The 19903-nt window shown below is 38.4% G+C and overlaps 4 protein-coding genes across 4 annotated transcripts; 3 read left to right on the forward strand and 1 right to left on the reverse strand.

Moving 5' to 3' along the window:
* Positions 1 to 3573: 3573 nt before the first annotated feature.
* On the reverse strand, positions 3574 to 6669 carry LOC110454852. Its single transcript, XM_021504600.1, has one exon. It carries the CDS (start codon positions 6493 to 6495, stop codon positions 4936 to 4938), a length of 1560 nt encoding a protein of 519 aa, XP_021360275.1. The 5' UTR covers positions 6496 to 6669; the 3' UTR covers positions 3574 to 4935.
* Positions 6670 to 15152: 8483 nt separating this feature from the next.
* On the forward strand, positions 15153 to 16199 carry LOC110454811 (mucin-1-like). Its single transcript, XM_021504530.1, has one exon. The coding sequence runs from the start codon at positions 15153 to 15155 to the stop codon at positions 16197 to 16199; it is 1047 nt and encodes a 348-aa protein (XP_021360205.1).
* Positions 16200 to 17035: 836 nt separating this feature from the next.
* On the forward strand, positions 17036 to 18706 carry LOC110454812 (mucin-1-like). Its single transcript, XM_021504531.1, has one exon. It carries the CDS (start codon positions 17036 to 17038, stop codon positions 18704 to 18706), a length of 1671 nt encoding a protein of 556 aa, XP_021360206.1.
* A 1-nt stretch (position 18707) lies between these two features.
* On the forward strand, positions 18708 to 19568 carry LOC110454813 (mucin-5AC-like). Its single transcript, XM_021504532.1, has one exon. It carries the CDS (start codon positions 18708 to 18710, stop codon positions 19566 to 19568), a length of 861 nt encoding a protein of 286 aa, XP_021360207.1.
* The last annotated feature ends 335 nt before the right edge of the window (positions 19569 to 19903 follow it).

Below are 19903 nucleotides of genomic sequence, written 5' to 3' on the forward strand. Positions count from 1 at the left end.
AGAACATGTTTTTGTTGCTAAATCTGTTTATTGCATAATTGCGTGTTCAAAAAGTCACGTGTGTAAATTCTAGTACAAGTCAATGAAATATCTGTGTATGTAAAATAACGTCATAATTCATTGAGCAAGATCGACCTCAACACTTCACCTGTGATCACCTGTACATGTGACACATATAAATGCATGCACGTCAATTTGAGCATACGTAGGAGAAAAAACCCCATACATGTTCTCTGATTAGGAACCCACAACGAAGGCATGCGACTTTTAACCAGTGTCTATTCGTCTTGTTAAATTGTACATACATTGTATAAGGGTAACGTGACCAATGGTTCATAACACCAAGTGCATTTTAGCATGCTTCTGATAAACTGAATAGAAGTTTTAATTTGCGGGGAAACATTTTCGTTTTTAATATTAACAGAAAACATTAATAACTTAATGGTAAGAGCTTATAATTGGCTGTTCAGACAACTCTTGAACAGTTTTCTAACAAACAAACTAACACAGCAAATACCTGTTTATATTTCATCTGCGACGAATTATTCAGTTTAGTGAGTCAAATAAATATAACATGTAAATTTCATGTTTTTGAAACGATATAGTTTAGGGAATTACTGTTACAAATGAATTGATGGATACTATTTAATGTATTATTATCATTTCATAAGTATAAACACCGTTGAATGTATGGTTTCTATTGGAGATTAATTATTGTCATATTCATTAATGCATTTAAATGGTTTGACAAATTTACAAACAAATAATAAAATCTGTTTAAACCATGCCATTATTTCTATCATTGCGTTAATGCACCAACGTACCTCATTATATGTTAATAAGTGTAAATGTTAATATAAGAGCTCTCTAATTATCCAAGTAAAAAGTTAAAAATTCACAAAGTGTTTTACATAGAGTAGAAAAAGTAGTGCAAAGGAAAGAATCCTGTTTACACTTTCAAATAAGCATTTGAAAATGTGAAAACGTGGATATTGAACAAATATGTTTGAAAGAATTGTTTCCGTGATGAGTGAGGAGACTTTTAAAATCAAACAATTATTATCCTCCATTCCATTATTCCGTATTTGCGTATTGCAGAGTTATCTTCTCTTGTGAGCAGGTTTTGATTGTTACGTCATTTGTTTTTGAGAGTAACGTAATAAATTTTTGAGAAATTGACGCAATTTTCTCACACAAACCAATGACGTAACAATCAATACCTGCTCACAAGAGAAGGTAACTCTGCAATACGCAAAGACGGAATAAGAGAAATCTGCATGGGAACAGCATAATGTGTTTATTTGCGTTAATAATAATAACAATAACAATAAAAATAACAATAATAATTCGAGGTCTTATATACCATTTTATCACAATCTTACTGGCATGTCGCCTCAAAGCGGTTCACAAATTATTATCCGTGGTTATAGGGCCTTTGCAACCAGCCAATATCTTCCTCAACTCCCTAGGGAGCATACAGCCGGTGCTGCCGTTTCAGCGCTCACAGCTAGCATTCAAACATTCTAGCACTGCCCAACCACGTACTCATTTACAGCGGAGTAGACAGGAACAGGCGGGTAAAGTATCCTGTTCAATGATACAACACAGTGCCGTGACGTGACTCGAACCCGCAACCCTTCGGTCACGAGCCCGGGGTCCTACCACTAGACTTCCGTGCCTCCTATAATACTTGTTCTTACATACTACTACTGCTATCCTCGAACAACCAAATAACTCAATAAATAATTAAAGTCGGCCATTGTTTAAAGCAATGTACTTCGTGTTGATGTTTCTATTCTAGCACTGGATGTACGTGAAATATAAAAGAAAACGGAATAGCAAACAAAAGTACAAATTGTACATCTAAAGATAAAAGATAAAAGATAAAAATTGAAATAAAAAAAAAAAGATAAAAATTTGATTACAACTTGTGGTACTATCTCAATCTCGAATCAGAATCTCCAAATTATCAAGAAGGATATAGATTCGTGTATCCTCGCTGCACATCGCAGAAGACACACATTAGGTTAGACATTCCATAGTTGGAGAAAAGAGAATAGACCAGAGCTAATACATGACTTAGTGCATGTAATGATAACGAGGTTGTTATAATACATTGGAAATAACCGTGGTGACAACGACGAGGGAGACAGTATGTGGTCAGTAAGGTTCTGTTGGTAAGTTGAAATTTTTAACAAGGATTCACCAACAAAGTAAATTTAAACCACAACTAAACTGAGGTTTTTTGGAATTGTTTTCTTTTTTCCCTTTTTTTGTAATCATTCCATTGGTATCTCCCAATGTTTCTATATTAAGAAACAAATAAGCAGAGATGGAATGTTAATTAAAAATCAAATCACAATAGTGTTCTTTCTATACTTCAAAACGATCATTTGAAGTAAATGGAGGTATGCATAGATTTAGATCACATGGGTACCCGAGTATATATAATTTTGATGTAATCCCAGTTAATGGTTTGATCAAGACACAACATTTTTTTTGATCTAACGTCAAGTACAACCAATGAAATAACAACTTATATACAAATACACATAGCATTAATTGGTTAAAAACATTTAAAATGGACTATTAAATGTGTAAATTTATATCAATGTGATTGCATAGAAAAAAGATAACAACTTTCAATAAATCTATTATTTGATAACTACATAATATAGAAATTGTGTAAAGATATAGAAAAAAACATTCTTGTAGATTTAATTTTTTTCTAACAATAATATGTACAATACATATAAAGGGGCAGATAACGGCCGTCTGCCGATATGTTCCACATTCATATTAGATTTGTTCATGACTACAATCACTTATATGATATGACTAGTTTTAATACATTACATTCGGGCTCCATTAATCTAGACGTCAAGCCCAGTTTAGACACGGTTAGCCTGACTGCTGGTACTGCTTTCGGCCCAAAAAGGGTAAATCTGCCCCCACAACAACACTAGCTGGATGGAAAAACACCTAAAGTAGTGGTAATAGGATTGAGAAGACTTGAATGTATTTCAATATGTTATAATGATAATACATTATATGGAAGAATATTTCTTTTTAAAGAACCTTTGTGGTAAACTTATGGGAGGTTTCTATATTCTCTGGTGCTATTGTCAAGTTATGCACGTGTTATTTAACTGTGTTGTATTTACCGTTGTGGCATTGTAAACTGCGAAATGCGACATATAAGTCTGTTAGTTCTAAAATTATTTACGTTTTATTCAAAAGCAAATCACTTGTTAATGTAAAAAGCTGATTGGGAATGTCCTTCGTCTTTAATTTATGTCGCATAGTCTTGAATGCGACGTCACTACTAATAATAATAACATTATTCATAATTTGGCATAGCACATGGGACACTTATCTCAAAGAAGGCATCGGCTGCATAAACAACATATTCCGTCTTTGCGTAATGCCGAGTTATCTTCTCTTGTGAGCAGGTATTGATTGTTACGTCAATGGTTTATGAGAGTAACGTAATCAATTTTTGAAAAAACGACGTAATTTTCTCACACAAACCAATGACGTAACAATCAATAACTGCTCACAAGAGAAGATAACTCTGCAATACGCAAAGACGGAATAGATAACAGGTATCGTTATTACTGCGAAAGACACTTATAGACTAAAAATGACCAGCTTTATCATATTTAGTTCCAAATAGATACCAATCGCAATATTAAGCACTCTTTGAGATATTAGAATATTATTTTCGTAATAAAGATGTTAGAAGAGTAACAAGAATACTGACCAAAGCGACATCGCCTTAAACGATCCCCGTTCAAACAAATTGATGAAGTATCTTTCCCATATACATTATATATATTTGTTATTAAAAACGCCTAACAATGACGATCGACTGAAAATTTCAAACAAAATTCATAAAGAATGATAATGTAGCTCCCAGCTTAAAAACGATTTATATAAATAAATAGGTTTGACGCAATAAGCGCCATAATCACCAGAACTGTTTACAGTTGTTTTGCATATTAACATAGCTAAATGAGTAAGTAATATTTGAAACATTACCAATGAAATTCCTAGACGACAACCTCGAATACCACCCCCTTGTACAACAGCAATGATAAGTGATTGACTACTCTATATAGTGCATGGTGCCCTCTAATAATCTATCAATATCCATATGTGTGTGTATTGTGTTGGTGCAGTTCACAACCAAAGGGTGATTATTTACGAAACTGTCATACTGTATAAAAAGACAGCTTTTTGTAGCAACCATATGATGTATTACGTGACGTTCCATTGTGTTTGTGATAATGATCAGAGAATTTTTTTTATAAAAAATTGGAAAGTTATTTCTACTGTTATAAATAAATGAAGATTGTCTTCAAGGAAAAGCAAGCTTAGTAATTGAAAATGATAATTATTTTATCTTTTATGATACACATGGTGAGTCATATCATATAGTCATTTGTTGAAGGCAGCATGACGTCATTATATCAATAAGGCCCGGGGAGTGTTATCCCAAATTCGACTGGTATTTCAATCTAGAGTTTTCATAACTTCTTCAATGGAAGCAGTTGCATTGATGATTATGTATAATCTCGTGAGCCTTAGCACCTCATTTTATAACTTGACATTTTAACAGATACATTACAGTCTTAATATAATATATTGATATACCATCATTGAAACAAAGAGTCTAACTGAGGAACAGACATCATTTACGTGAGTATAATGCTTTCAGGGCCCGGTTACTGTTTTTAAAACACTGTGTACCAATGAAAGGTTACGACATGCTCTCTATCAAGAGACTAGTAAAATTGATTTTTAGATTTCATAAACTAACACAAGGTGAAAATACATCTATGCTGTAAAAAAAAATTGGCATTTTTCCTAACTTACATTTTCTTTTTCTCCCAAAAATCAATCGAATTTTTCCCTGTCTGATAAAACGTGATTTTAAGAAATTACGTATCGGACGATTTTCACCTTTCCATTAGAGAACCCGACCCACATGTTGCCTGCTTTATCTGACGTCATAGCCGTGATTTTTACGTCACCATCCAGTACTTTACCGATGACCTTGCCCGTCTGGCTTTCCATGACGAACACGCACGACTCGTCCGCTACCACCAAATTGTCGTCCTTGTCATAACACACATCCTGTGGGTGAAAAAAAGAACTGACACCTGGTTCACCCGCCTCTTCTGGTCGCTTATACTCCCCGACCCCAAACGTAACGATCCTCCCGTAATGTCTGAACTTTAAGTTTAAATATTTGTCCAGAACCACAATACTGTTGGGATTGGCATCCCAGTTGACGATTGCAATGTCTCCAGTGAGTGGACTCTCGGCTATTCTGTGCGGAAGCGACACCAGTTTTTCTCCGGACCTGTCACATTGGGCCACGTCTACAATCTCCGAAATAGTTTTGGAGAATTTGACGAGCTGTCCTGAGCGCAGACCTGCGATCAGATGATGTGAAGACGTAATCGAGTACGGTGTAGCATTCGTTGTAGCAAAGGTCATGGGGTCATTTGTGAGGAAGTTCTTAATGGTGTTGTTGGTACAGCTCAGCCATATTGTTGGACTTTCCCCTTCGCAGTCACAGCTGACGTCACAGATCGGGAAGTCAACCTTGAGGGTTTTTAACAATCGGCCTTTGTCAGACATGAGGCGGACTTGTCGGCTAAACACGGATGACATCCAAACCTCTGCTCCTTCTGACGAACTCATGGCGTACACATCAGGAGCCCCACTCGAGAACTCGGAAATAACACAAACGTCTTGAATTTCTCTTTCCCCACTTCCATTGAACTCTTGTTTCTCTTCTTTTTTCGAATCAGTCGTAATTTTTCCAAATATAACTTCCAGTTGCATGGTTGTGTCGGCACGGTCATTGAATGGAAACTCAAGCTTTGATAAGAGGGGAACGGAATACACTTTTCGTCTTAACAATTTTTTTAGGGCTTTCTGTTTCTTCATCACCATTTCGACATCAGAAGATATTATCCATTGCTGATAAGTTAAAAGTCGTTTTTCAAGTTCTGCCTTTAATCTCCGTAGTTTCTCCTCGTGTTGGGAAATTACTTCAACTTCTTGATTATAGAATTCATGTGTTTCCTTGATCAGATTGCCAGCGACTCCATCGACAAAGTCTTTAACCTGCTTTTGTCGGGCACCAATCCTGCCCTCGACAGTGTTACACTGCTTTTGCACAATCTCCTCCTTTATCCGCAACCCGCCTAACTCGGCATCCACATCTTCCAGCTTCGCTCCCGCCTTTTCAAGTGTTTCCTCCAACTCATCTTGTTGTTCCTTCAGAAACGACTCAGCATCGACGCAGTCGTGGCCACGGTGTGAATTGGAGACACACTTGTGACAGACAGGTTCGTTTTTACACCTCATACATATCATTTGAAGTTGAACTTCTGGATGTTCTTTACACAAATGTTTGTCATTTTGAAAGGCGGGAGCCTGATTCAGTGCCATGTTGGCTTGTAGTTCTATGATATGCATGAAGGCCGTCGTTTGGGGCTCTCTACCTGTATTTGTCACACCTGACACGCCGCCAGCCAATAAGTCCTATCTAGGTGTTGTACGTAGAGGTACCGAGCTTATGTGAGGTCCGCCGTTCTGAGTCTCAGTGAGGGCGACAGCAGCGGGCAGCTCGTGTATACGCTCGTTGTATTAGCCCAGCTCACCGCATCAGTAGCGTAGCAGCCCACCGTTCCCCAATAATACACAAGAGAGAGCGCTTGCATGTGTGTTTGTTACTCGTCTAGATCGTTGTCGCTGTTAAACCTACCACATCAATCATATATATCCCAGAGTGCAAAGTAGGTTGCTGCGGAAACTTTAGATCAAAATTGCATTTGTGTAGAACATAACAGAACAGAAGGTACTAAAGCGGGCGAACAGAAAATGTGTCTGATCAATGATTCTAGTCGGGATCGTTTTCGCTCCAATACTAATCCCACCTGTCGTATAGCCTTCACTAACATATATGGTAAACTAAAACAACATCTCCCGCAATACATATAAAACCGGTAAAACAAAATAGCCCCGAGTACTTACTTCTGTGAACATGCAAGCATTTATGTTCGAAAGAAGCCATGGGCCACTGGAGAGAAAAAAACACTATTGATAGCTATCATTATAAAGCGAGTTGTTAAATTACACTTCAGAATGAATAATAAATCATTGCTTTCCACAAGGGAGCTGTTTGGTGCTGTACTTGTGAATTCTGCAGACATTTATTTGCAAATCAACAATACACTGGCATCAACGTGAAAATTGTGTAGCGCATACTTTCTGGTAGAAGAACACGTGGTGTGGCGAGCTTCTACATTGAAAAGCAGCAATCGCATTTTGATTTAAATCCTATTTGTCATGTTAAAATGGAAGAATTTGTATGACATACAGATTCCTATCAGAAACGCTATGTGTATATATTTTTTGTGAGTTGAAGGCTATGTAATGGGGAAGGTAGACGACAGCCAGAAGACAACATCACAAAAAAATAGAGTCAATGTTGGCACAAATGTTGCATAGATCTGTTGCTATAAGTCATGTTTGTCAATATATTGTATGTTAATAGATAACAAGTCTATTATACGAGTTGACATAAAAAAGTGTATTTCGTTAGGACCAGAAATACAAAGCATAGATCAACATTTAACTTGAAACACTTCTTTCTTTTGTTTATTTTCCATCGTTAATGCAAATTTTCGTGTTGTAACGAAAGGTAAACACTTGTAAATGCATGGTTTGTTTTGCCAGGAAATCACTTATATAACATGCAAGAGTGTGTTGTAAACATTTCCTATCACGTTCCATGTTTGCGTGTACGTTATATAAGCCGGTATAAAGTGAACGCTTTGTACTCGTTTACACAAACAGCAGCATGCTAACTTTAATCAAGCATACGGATTTCACCACAATGTAATTACATTTAGAATCCCAATGTAAACAAGTATTAAGTACTCAATAAAAAGAATCGTACAGTCAATAATCCGGTGTGCTTTGTTCGCTGTATCGTCAGCTTGACTTGGTTTTTGGTGGTGTTTATCTGTACTATTCCGGACCTTCGTGAAGTATACGATGCAGTACTGTCATTATCACACAGTTTCACGTGTTTGTTGAATGTCGATATTTTAATTTTTTATAATATAAGGCAGCATGTACGTCTCGTTTGTTTTGGTTCATCGATGTTATCCTACAAATGCGTTTCGTTTGTTTTCGTGTGTCAATTTTAGACTATCTAGACACACTGTTACTTTGCACTTTTTGTTGAGTTTGTGTTATTTTAGAACAACATACCCAATGCAGCGTATGCATGGTTACGGTCGACTTAGCATCATCATATAGATGTCGCCTAGACGGTACCAATCGATACAGCTACTTATGTATCATCGCTCTGTCAGCTTCAAATTTACGATCTACAATTTTTCACAAATTGTTTTATCATATCATAAAATCATTATCCAACGACTTGAAACGTTTTGTTTTTCTAAAAAGAAATGCTTTTAAAATAAAAAAAATAAATCAACAAATGAATTGATTTTTGACAAATCTATCCTAACGTAATGAAGAATTTTGAAGTATTTATTCCAGTCAGTTAAGATAACTAAACATCCCTCATTACGATGTTGACGTTAACAACAGTCATTGTCATGTGAAATATTCATACCGAGTTACTATGTAAACACTACAGCGAGAGTAGTCCCGATCTAGAAATGCAATAGTTTCTATGAATTACCTTCGATAAAAACTACCAGTCAAACAATAAGCATACTCGGCATTCTTTGTTTGTTTTGTAACGATTAAACATTCATTATCTGTCGGGTACAAATGAGACGATTCAACATACCTTTAATTCCTAGCAATTAGCGTGAAGTATTGACCCGTTCTATTGATTTTGTTTTCATCGGTAGAAAAGCATTTAATACGTATATAAACACGTCAGCCTTGCGTCCTAGCATCGCGCTGACAGAGTGAGGAGTCGCTAGGGATGCATGAATATTAATTGCTTTTAAGAGGATATTCACGAGACCAAGCGATGCAATTTCAAACTCGAAACAGACAATTACTCATCATATGTTGCCAGAGCGCCAGTGTTCAATTAGAGGCTTAAAAGCTAATACTCATTTTGAAAATATTACACAAACCATGGTCGAGGTAGTTGTTGAAACAATGATAATTAAGAAAGTGTTGATAGCTGCAACAGAAGGACCAAAACATATGTTTTCATCATTTTGTGTATATTAGTTCACTATCACAATGCACAAAATACAACATGATTCATAATATGAAAAAAAACTAATCAAAATCACTCATTCAGTTCGATGGATGACATACCAATAATAAAATAGAGTGTTTATTGACAATATAAAAAAACAATGGTAAACATAAAACAAAACAAAACCAATTCCTTAATTGTTGATAGATGTGTGACATATTTCAAAACCTCAGCGACTCTTGAAATGTGTCCCGTGGCTCCTTGCAATATCTGATATTCACACCTGTAAGACTGCCTGAAGGTCATCACACAGCAACCAATAGTTGACAATAATTGAAAATTTCGTGTCTGATAATGATTTCAGACAATTTCCGTGAATGTTCTCCAGACGACTCATACCAGGAGCAATGTTGATGTTCTCTTCAAAAACTATTCATTAAATTTCGAAGTTATGGAAAGAATTTACATAATTTGTTTATTTATAATTTGTTTCAAGATTGTCAGAAATATCTGTCAAATATGGCCAAATGGTTAATTCAATACACCAGCGGTTTTGATTTTAAAATACAAAACCACTGTGTAGATAGAAAAAAATCAACAGCGGAATATATGTATGCTATTAGCTCACTAATACTTCCGCGAAAATAATATTAATAACAAACAATGACATCAGCACGCTCTTGTTTCTAGTTTAAGAAATGAAAACAATCCAGTTATAATTTTACTGAATTACCTAGTGCAAGTAAGTTTGACAAAACTTCTGTAAAAAGCTGAACCGTTTACGCAAATGAAATATCAAGGCTCAATTTTCACGAGCATTCCTTAACTTAATGTTTTGTTTCCATTAAAAAGAAATTAATGAATTTTCCTTAACGTTAGTTTCCCTCTTAGCTCCATTTGACCAGGAATGCTTTCGAATGATAAAAGAATTTCCGAGAGTTAAAGAACATTCGTGAAACTTGAGCCTGATGATATGAGCAAGTTCCACAGTTAAATATCTTCTACATGCGACACATCGTTGTATAAAGGCAGAGAGTGGACATGCCTGGTGTCGTAATGAATAACATAACAAGGGTTCGAGGGACGAGTAAATAATGTTAAAAATATTTAACCCATGAGTGAAATATAACTGCTATCATCAAGACACCGTGGATATTTCAGTAACGATTGCCTTGGTTGGTTGGTTGGTTGGTTGGTTGACGGGTTTCGCGCCTACATGAATCCGCTCATCTCACTGATGTGAGATCTCACAATCGTACAATCGTCCCCTCCTCCTCCTCCGTTCTCTATATCACCATAGCTTTAAATAACATAACGAATCTGTTACCTCTCTTTTATCGTAGCTTCTTGATTAACATCCCCCCCCCTCCCCCCGCCCCGTTGACAAATAGTCCATCCCTCTCATAAATAAATAAATAAATAAGACGGGAAGTGTTGTCTTACGTTATCAGAATTAGGAAACGCCATGGCTATATAATGTCACAATTGACAATGCTATTTTTCCCTCTCCAAACCCTGCTCCCAAATGGTTGGTTTAGTGTGAAAATGATAAACCATTTTAGTCTGCTTTCAAATGCTTATGGTGCAAACTGCTCAAAACAAACGTAACCATACATTTTTCAATGTATTTTGTGTCACTGATGTAACCCAATGTCCCTCCTATCCTCATTAGATCAAACCATAACAGTTTTCTTACATCAAGTAAGATGACGAAAAGTTACTTTTAACACAGTATCTAACTATCGTTACTCTTCAGTAGATAATTTTCGACCGGTGAGATGTTGATGAATTGTTTTCTAATGCAATATCAATCCAACGTGATAGGTAGTGGTTCCACAGCCTCACAAGACGTTGTGATATATAACAAGAGTCCAATGTCAATGTAACAAACTTAAGGTCTGCTTTATATACAAAGTGCTACATTAATGGAAGGTCACACCTTGGACAGAAGATATGCCATTTAATTCATCAGTCCAACTTTGTTTCTGATAAAGTGCACGGACTTCAGAGTAATTGCAGATGCCTCACGAAATAGACTAGTGTTTGCAATCCTTCAATGACAATTTTTTTATGTCACCGGGGTTCCTCTTACAATTAGAGTAATACATAGCGGTTTGAGCAAAATAACAACGCGGCGCTTCCTATTAGACGACTCCATAACGACGTTTCCATGGGAAACAAAAGGTCAATTGCTCTTTTCTGGAACACGGTAATTACATAGCAGCCTGTTCCGACTGGAATGTAATTGATGGAACCAAGAAAGTAAACACACCCTACATCTCTGTGTATCATATCTTGCCACTATTACCCACAGATATTGACGATTACTGCATTATATTAGATATCGACCTTTTATATAACTTTGGAAATGACCGTTGAATTGAACCTCCAGGTTTGCGGTTGCATTTCATGGATTTAACGGCAGCGCATCCTCGACCCCTGAAATGCTTTGTTATGTTACAAAACTACAAAATTGATCGATTTATGTCTGTTATTCATTTATTTGCCATATCATTGAATCCGACGACTGTTCTGGCGTTGACATATGGTGAAATTAAAGTATGAATTCCTAGTATATCAACAGATGCTGCACTTTTTTTTAAACACAGTGTATTCAATGACAACTGTGTTTATTTGTTTGTGTGTTAGGGGTGTAACGTTCTCGTAACAACTAAGGCCATACGAAGAAAGTACTGTTGATATATTCAAAGGTTATTAACTTAGTTGTGTAACTGTTGACTGTTTAATGTTCCGACATTGACGTTTTCCCGTTAACTGTATATTGGTAGTAAGTGGTTTGCAGGTGATTTGACAAACAAAACTACAGTATTATACTGCAGCATCCCTATAACATTTATATCCAAATAAGATCATGATTGGTTGATTTGATACAGCCGCACGTGCTTGGATCCGGTCTGCCAGAATCCCAGTGGACGCGGGTGGTATTGGCTCATATTCATATATTTCTCTTGACCAGTTACCGTAATTACGCTGTATCATTATATTTCGATATAACTGTGTATTGTTTTATACTATTATTAATTTGTATGTTTTGCAACCGTAATTGTACTGTTTATAACCGTCATTATTTTTTATCATTTAATACCGTAATTATTCTGTAGTGTTTGATACCGTAATTAGTTTGTATTTATGTAATACCGTAATGATTCTGTAGTGTTTGATTCCGTAATTAGATTGTATTTGTGTGATACCGTAATTATTCTGTAGTGTTTGATTCCGTAATTAGATTGTATTGTTTGATACCGTCATTAGTTTGCATTTGTGTGGTAATGTTTAATACTGTTATTAATTTATGTCGTTAAATACCGTAATTAGTCTTTATTGACTGATACCATAATGAATATGTGTTGTTAAAAAATATAGTCTCGGAGTTTGATGGAACAGAACAAGCCGAAAATTGTTTTCCCTTAAGTGTCATACCTTCTGATAGAGGGCGTTGAAGTCGGGTATCGCACGTGATTGGTGTGCGGTATGTGACTGTCGGGTCATTCAGCGATAGTCGCACCGACAGTACACATGGTTTTTGATTTTAATTGAGAAATGTACACCTTCTTTATAAGAATTTTCGAATTTCGTAATGAATTGACGGAATGGTTTTATAAATGTGAATTCACGATGTAGGTGTGGGAATGTGAGAAATTTGAGATAGGTTGAAGTGTAAATACTGTCGGCGATTGTGCGCTCCATACAATAAATAATTGAATTATTATTTTGGTGTTGTTTTAGTTTATGTCAGAGAGTGTGGTATTGGAGGGAACCGTAATTAATTTGTAGTGTTTGATAGTGTAACAACTAAGTATTGTTTGCTACTGTAATGAATTTTTTTCTTCCATTTGGTACTAGTTTTTTTACCGTATCGGCATCAAGAAATAATTGAATATAAAAAGTAATGTTTTTTCCCTTGGGAGGCCATAATCATAACTTTTCGTGCATATCTTCGAGGGAATGTCTAAAGATAAAATGTATCAACTGTTATTATTCTCGTTTATCTTTTAGGATACGTTTCGACTGTTTTCGATGAATGCTACTTGCATTGTAAAGGAGCTATTGAGTTTTGAAGCAGTAATTAGGTTTTCTTCGATATTGAATTTGGGTGGCTTTACTTTGAATTATGACCTTGTTATTGAATTAAAATACTCGTGGTATTGAATACATGTGCTATACGATTACGTTTCGGTTCCCTATACTTAGACCCCATGCCGTGTAAGGAATGTTCAAATTAACGCGTTTAACTTGAACAAATAGAGGAAACGTCATGAAATATTTCTGATTCTAAATATCAGGAACAGTGTGATGTCTGTTTCTAGTGATGTAGTGTAACACTAACACGAAGTGGGGCGTTAAGGGATGTTTTGGACCAGTGATTAGTCAGGATGTGACAAGGGACTCAATATCTCCCTCGTAAAGTGTACTATATTAAATAAAAACCGGGCCGGGCGCGGAATGGGCAAAGATAGGCCGCATAAAATGAATATTTGTTTTTTATCTGTTGTATTTGCATACAAAATAAGCAACTTTAAAACATCAGTAAAAGGAAAAAGCTTTCTCGCTTTGTCTATGAGAGTCAGGCATACTTTCATTTCGTACCCAATAGAGTTGATTAGGTTGTGATAAATGACCATCAATATATAGAGTTTTTATAGAATGTATGAGGAACGATAAAACCAGAATTCCGTGGTGGAATTCAAATCAGAGAATTAGTCCTAACAATTTAATATGAAGCTTCCCAGGCCCAGCAAGTCAGCTAAACGTGTAACGTTAAGCTATCCAGACCGAAACAGTCGCCTAGAAGAGCACAGCTGTGACGAACTATAATTTTCAGCAACAGTTATAACCCTTCCAGCAAGACTCATTATCTCTGACACGCATTACAATACCATTGTATATTAAATAAAACAGTCAGATCTTCTTGGCGGATCTGTTTACCGATATATATACCCTGCAGACTCGCAAACTTCAGGACAGCTGTTTGTCCACTCCCAATCGTACAATCGTCCCCTCCTCCTCCTCCGTTCTCTATATTACCATAGCTTTATCGTAGCTTCTTGATTACCTTCCCTCCCCTCCGCCCCCCCCCNCTTTAAAATCAATAAGTGTTCAACAATCAAAAACAAAAATTCTTAGGGACTTGTCCATGTACATGTCACACGCATTTTGCGTATACTCAAGTAGAGTACTGGACGGGATCTCCACATATGTATATTATCAATTACCCCAAAAGTGCATCAGCTGATAAAGCCAATTCTCTCGAATGATAAGGTTTTACCGAAATATATATTAATTTCTGTTTATTCCCGCAACTAGTCAGCAGCTTATATTCCGTATAAACTAATACCTTTATCTAGGTTGCAATCTAATCTCTATATGTATGCTAATAATCAATATATATGATTATATTATCCGCTTGCGTTATGAGAATCCATACTGTAATTGCAATACCCCCGAAATACTCGCCTTATTAGTGTGACACTGGTGTGGTGTATTGGCGCGAACTCGAGGTCTCGAACTCCTATCACCTAACACACTAGGGTATCTGCCGACCCCAGACCTCGTACGTCAAGCGATCAATATCTCTTCATTTATACGAGAGTTCACACGAAAACTGAACAATCCGCTATGATTTGGTGTCATTACCCCAATTGATTTTCATTCTGCTGACACGTCTTATAGAAAACAAGCATTACTGTCGATTGTTTGGTAGACATTGGCCATTTAAGTGCTCCCAGAATCAATTGTCGGTCGCACATTAAAACAGAAATCTTTCAATGAGTACTACTCTGTATTCGTCAGTGGTAAATTATATACTGTACAACACATAATGTAGGTGATTATTAATTCCTGTTTTTGCAATTTTCACAAACGAACGATTCAAGAAGATATAAAGTCAAGAAAACGATTATTACAGTGCATATATATGTATCTGAGACTTGACCATCGATTCAACATTAGGTTGACCGTCCATACTGAGAAGATAGTGACTACGTCTTCAGCCTTTGACCTCATCATTAGCTCGACCCTCCACACTCATGATATGGTGCCCACATCTTCAGCCTTTGACCTAGATATTAGCTCGACCCTCCACACTCAGGAGATGGTACCTACATCTTCAGCCTTTGACCTATATATTAGCTCAACCGTCCACACTCAGGAGATGATACCTACATCGTCAGCCTTTGACCTCATCATTAGCTCGACCCTCCACACTCGGGAGATGGTACCTACATCTTCAGCCTTTGACCTATTTATTAGCTCAACCCTACACACTCAGGAGATGGTACCTACATCTTTAGCCTTTGACCTCATCATTAGCTCGCCCCTCCACACTCGGGAGATGGTACCTCCATCTTCAGCCTTTGACCTATTTATTAGCTCAACCCTCCACACTCAGGAGATGGTACATACATCTTCAGCCTTTGACCTATATATTAGCTCAACCGTCCACACTCAGGAGATGGTACCTACATCGTCAGCCTTTGACCTCATCATTAGCTCGCCCCTCCACACTCGGGAGATGGTACCTACATCTTCAGCCTTTGACATCTTCATTAGCTCGACCCTCCACACTCAGGAGATGGTACATACATCTTCAGCCTTTGACCTCGTCATTAGCCCGACCCTTCACACTCAAGAGATTGTACCTACATCTTCAGCCTTTGAACTCATCATAAGCCCGACCCTCCACACGCAGGAGATGGTACCTACATCTTCAGCCTTTGAACTCATCATAAGCCCGACCCTCCACACGCAGGAGATGGTACCTACATCTTCAGCCTTTGAACTCATCATAAGCCCGACCCTCCACACGCAGGAGATGGTACCTACATCTTCAGCCTTTGACCTCATCATTTGCTCGACCCTCCCGCTCGACCCCGACCCCTATTATTTTATCATCATAGCTGCAACACTAGACTCAAATCCATTGAATGTTCAATTGAAAACTGAAAAGCAATCAGATGCATAGCTTTAAAATCAATAAGTGTTCAACAATCAAAAACAAAAATTCTTAGGGACTTGTCCATGTACATGTCACACGCATTTTGCGTATACTCAAGTAGAGTACTGGACGGGATCTCCACATATGTATATTATCAATTACCCCAAAAGTGCATCAGCTGATAAAGCCAATTCTCTCGAATGATAAGGTTTTACCGAAATATATATTAATTTCTGTTTATTCCCGCAACTAGTCAGCAGCTTATATTCCGTATAAACTAATACCTTTATCTAGGTTGCAATCTAATCTCTATATGTATGCTAATAATCAATATATATGATTATATTATCCGCTTGCGTTATGAGAATCCATACTGTAATTGCAATACCCCCGAAATACTCGCCTTATTAGTGTGACACTGGTGTGGTGTATTGGCGCGAACTCGAGGTCTCGAACTCCTATCACCTAACACACTAGGGTATCTGCCGACCCCAGACCTCGTACGTCAAGCGATCAATATCTCTTCATTTATACGAGAGTTCACACGAAAACTGAACAATCCGCTATGATTTGGTGTCATTACCCCAATTGATTTTCATTCTGCTGACACGTCTTATAGAAAACAAGCATTACTGTCGATTGTTTGGTAGACATTGGCCATTTAAGTGCTCCCAGAATCAATTGTCGGTCGCACATTAAAACAGAAATCTTTCAATGAGTACTACTCTGTATTCGTCAGTGGTAAATTATATACTGTACAACACATAATGTAGGTGATTATTAATTCCTGTTTTTGCAATTTTCACAAACGAACGATTCAAGAAGATATAAAGTCAAGAAAACGATTATTACAGTGCATATATATGTATCTGAGACTTGACCATCGATTCAACATTAGGTTGACCGTCCATACTGAGAAGATAGTGACTACGTCTTCAGCCTTTGACCTCATCATTAGCTCGACCCTCCACACTCATGATATGGTGCCCACATCTTCAGCCTTTGACCTAGATATTAGCTCGACCCTCCACACTCAGGAGATGGTACCTACATCTTCAGCCTTTGACATCATCATTAGCTCGACCCTCCACCCTCAGGAGATGGTACATACATCTTCAGCCTTTGACCTCATTATTAGCTCGACCCTCCACACTCAGGAGATTGTACCTACATCTTTAGCCTTTGACCTCATCATAAGCCCGACCCTCCACACTCAGGAGATGGTATATACATCTTCAGCCTTTGACCTCATTATAAGCCCGGCCCTCCACACTCAGGAGATGGTTCCTACATCTTCAGCCTTTGACATCTTCATTAGCACGACCCTCCACACTCAGGAGATGGTACATACATCTTCAGCCATTGACCTCATCATTAGCTCGACCCTCCACACTCGGGAGATGGTACCTACATCTTCAGCCTTTGACATCATCATTAGCTCGACCCTCCACACTCCGGAGATGGTATATACATCTTCAGCCTTTGACCTCATTATAAGCCCGCCCCTCCACACTCAGGAGATGGTACCTACATCTTCAGCCTTTGACCTCATTATAAGCCCGCCCCTCCACACTCAGGAGATGGTACCTACATCTTCAGCCTTTGACCTCATCATAAGCCCGACCCTCCACACTCAGGAGATGGTCCCTACATCTTCAGCCTTTGTCCTATATATTAGCTCAACCGTCCACTCTCAGGAGATGATACCTACATCGTCAGCCTTTGACCTCATCATTAGCTCGACCCTCCACCCTCATGATATGGTGCCCACATCTTCAGCCTTTGACCTAGATATTAGCTCGACCCTCCACACTCAGGAGATGGTCCCTACATCTTCAGCCTTTGACCTCATCATAAGCCCGACCCTCCACACTCAGGAGATTGTACCTACATCTTTAGCCTTTGACCTCATTATTAGCTCGACCCTCCACACTCAGGAGATTGTACCTACATCTTTAGCCTTTGACCTCATTATTAGCTCGACCCTCCACACTCAGGAGATTGTACCTACATATTCAGCCTTTGACATCATCATTAGCTCGACCCTCCACACTCAGGCGATTGTACCTACATATTCAGCCTTTGACATAATCATTAGCTCGACCCTCCACACTCAGGAGATGGTCCCTACATCTTCAGCCTTTGTCCTATATATTAGCTCAACCGTCCACTCTCAGGAGATGATACCTACATCGTCAGCCTTTGACCTCATCATTAGCTCGACCCTCCACCCTCATGATATGGTGCCCACATCTTCAGCCTTTGACCTAGATATTAGCTCGACCCTCCACACTCAGGAGATGGTACCTACATCTTTAGCCTTTGACCTAATCATAAGCCCGACCCTCCACACTCAGGAGATTGTACCTACATATTCAGCCTTTGACATCATCATTAGCTCGACCCTCCACACTCCGGAGATGGTATATACATCTTCAGCCTTTGACCTCATTATAAGCCCGGCCCTCCACACTCAGGAGATGGTACCTACATCTTCAGCCTTTGACATCATCATTAGCTCGACCCACTCATGATATGGTGCCCACATCTTCAGCCTTTGACCTAGATATTAGCTCGACCCTCCACACTCAGGAGATGGAACATACATCTTCAGCCTTTGACCTCAGCATTAGCTCGACCCTCCACACTCAGGAGATGGTACCTACATCTTCAGCCTTTGACATCATCATTAGCTCGACCCTCCACACTCAGGAGATGGTATATACATCTTCAGCCTTTGACCTCATTATAAGCCCGACCCTCCACACTCAGGAGATTGTACCTACATCTTCAGTCTTTGACATCATCATTAGCTCGCCCCTCCACACTCAGGAGATGGTACATACATCTTCAGCCTTTGACCTCATCATTAGCTCGACCCTCCACACTCAGGAGATTGTACCTACATATTCAGCCTTTGACATCATCATTAGCTCGACCCTCCATACTCAGGAGATTGTACCTACATCTTCAGCCTTTGACATCATCATTAGCTCGACCCTCCACACTCAGGAGCTGGTACCTAAATCTTCAGCCTTTGACATCATCATTAGCTCGACCCTCCACACTCAGGAGATTGTACCTACATCTTCAGTCTTTGACATCATCATTAGCTCGACCCTCCACACTCCGGAGATGGTATATACATCTTCAGCCTTTGACCTCATTATAAGCCCGGCCCTCCACACTCAGGAGATGGTACCTACATCTTCAGCCTTTGACCTCATCATTAGCTCGACCCTCCACACTCAGGAGATTGTACCTACATCTTCAGTCTTTGACATCATCATTAGCTCGCCCCTCCACACTCAGGAGATGGTACCTACATCTTCAGCCTTTGACATCATCATTAGCTCGACCCTCCACACTCTTGGACTCTTCTGCAATAAGAAGTAAATGGAGAAAAGAACACGTGCTGCCACTGGGGATCGAACCAGTGACCCCATCTCTCTAGTCGACCTTCTGGTACTTGTTCTTCCGAGGCGAAAGACGGGGTCGCTTTTTTGATCCCCAGCAAAAAGCAAGCACCTCATATTTATTGCACACGGGTCTTATGGAATGGTGATGAGCTAAAAATAAAATAGTACTAAGTTAACTGTTTTAACAAATATAACTGTAGAACGTATGTAGGCCTACTTCACTCCCTGGTAAACCTATACTGATGTCTGTAGATCGGTGTCCTATAATCCTCTATAATTCGGTCTCCGACAGTCCTGAAAATCGTGTTCCTT

Source organism: Mizuhopecten yessoensis, unplaced genomic scaffold (genome assembly GCF_002113885.1).
Source record: "Mizuhopecten yessoensis strain PY_sf001 unplaced genomic scaffold, ASM211388v2 scaffold8071, whole genome shotgun sequence".
Classification (NCBI taxonomy): Eukaryota; Metazoa; Mollusca; class Bivalvia; order Pectinida; family Pectinidae; genus Mizuhopecten; species Mizuhopecten yessoensis.

Bases quoted from the DNA above. Each gene is read 5' to 3' on its own strand.
- LOC110454812 (XM_021504531.1), top strand. From the start codon at position 17,036: ATGTATCTGAGACTTGACCATCGATTCAACATTAGGTTGACCGTCCAT.
- LOC110454852 (XM_021504600.1), bottom strand. From the start codon at position 6,495: ATGCATATCATAGAACTACAAGCCAACATGGCACTGAATCAGGCTCCC.
- LOC110454811 (XM_021504530.1), top strand. From the start codon at position 15,153: ATGTATCTGAGACTTGACCATCGATTCAACATTAGGTTGACCGTCCAT.
- LOC110454813 (XM_021504532.1), top strand. From the start codon at position 18,708: ATGGTGCCCACATCTTCAGCCTTTGACCTAGATATTAGCTCGACCCTC.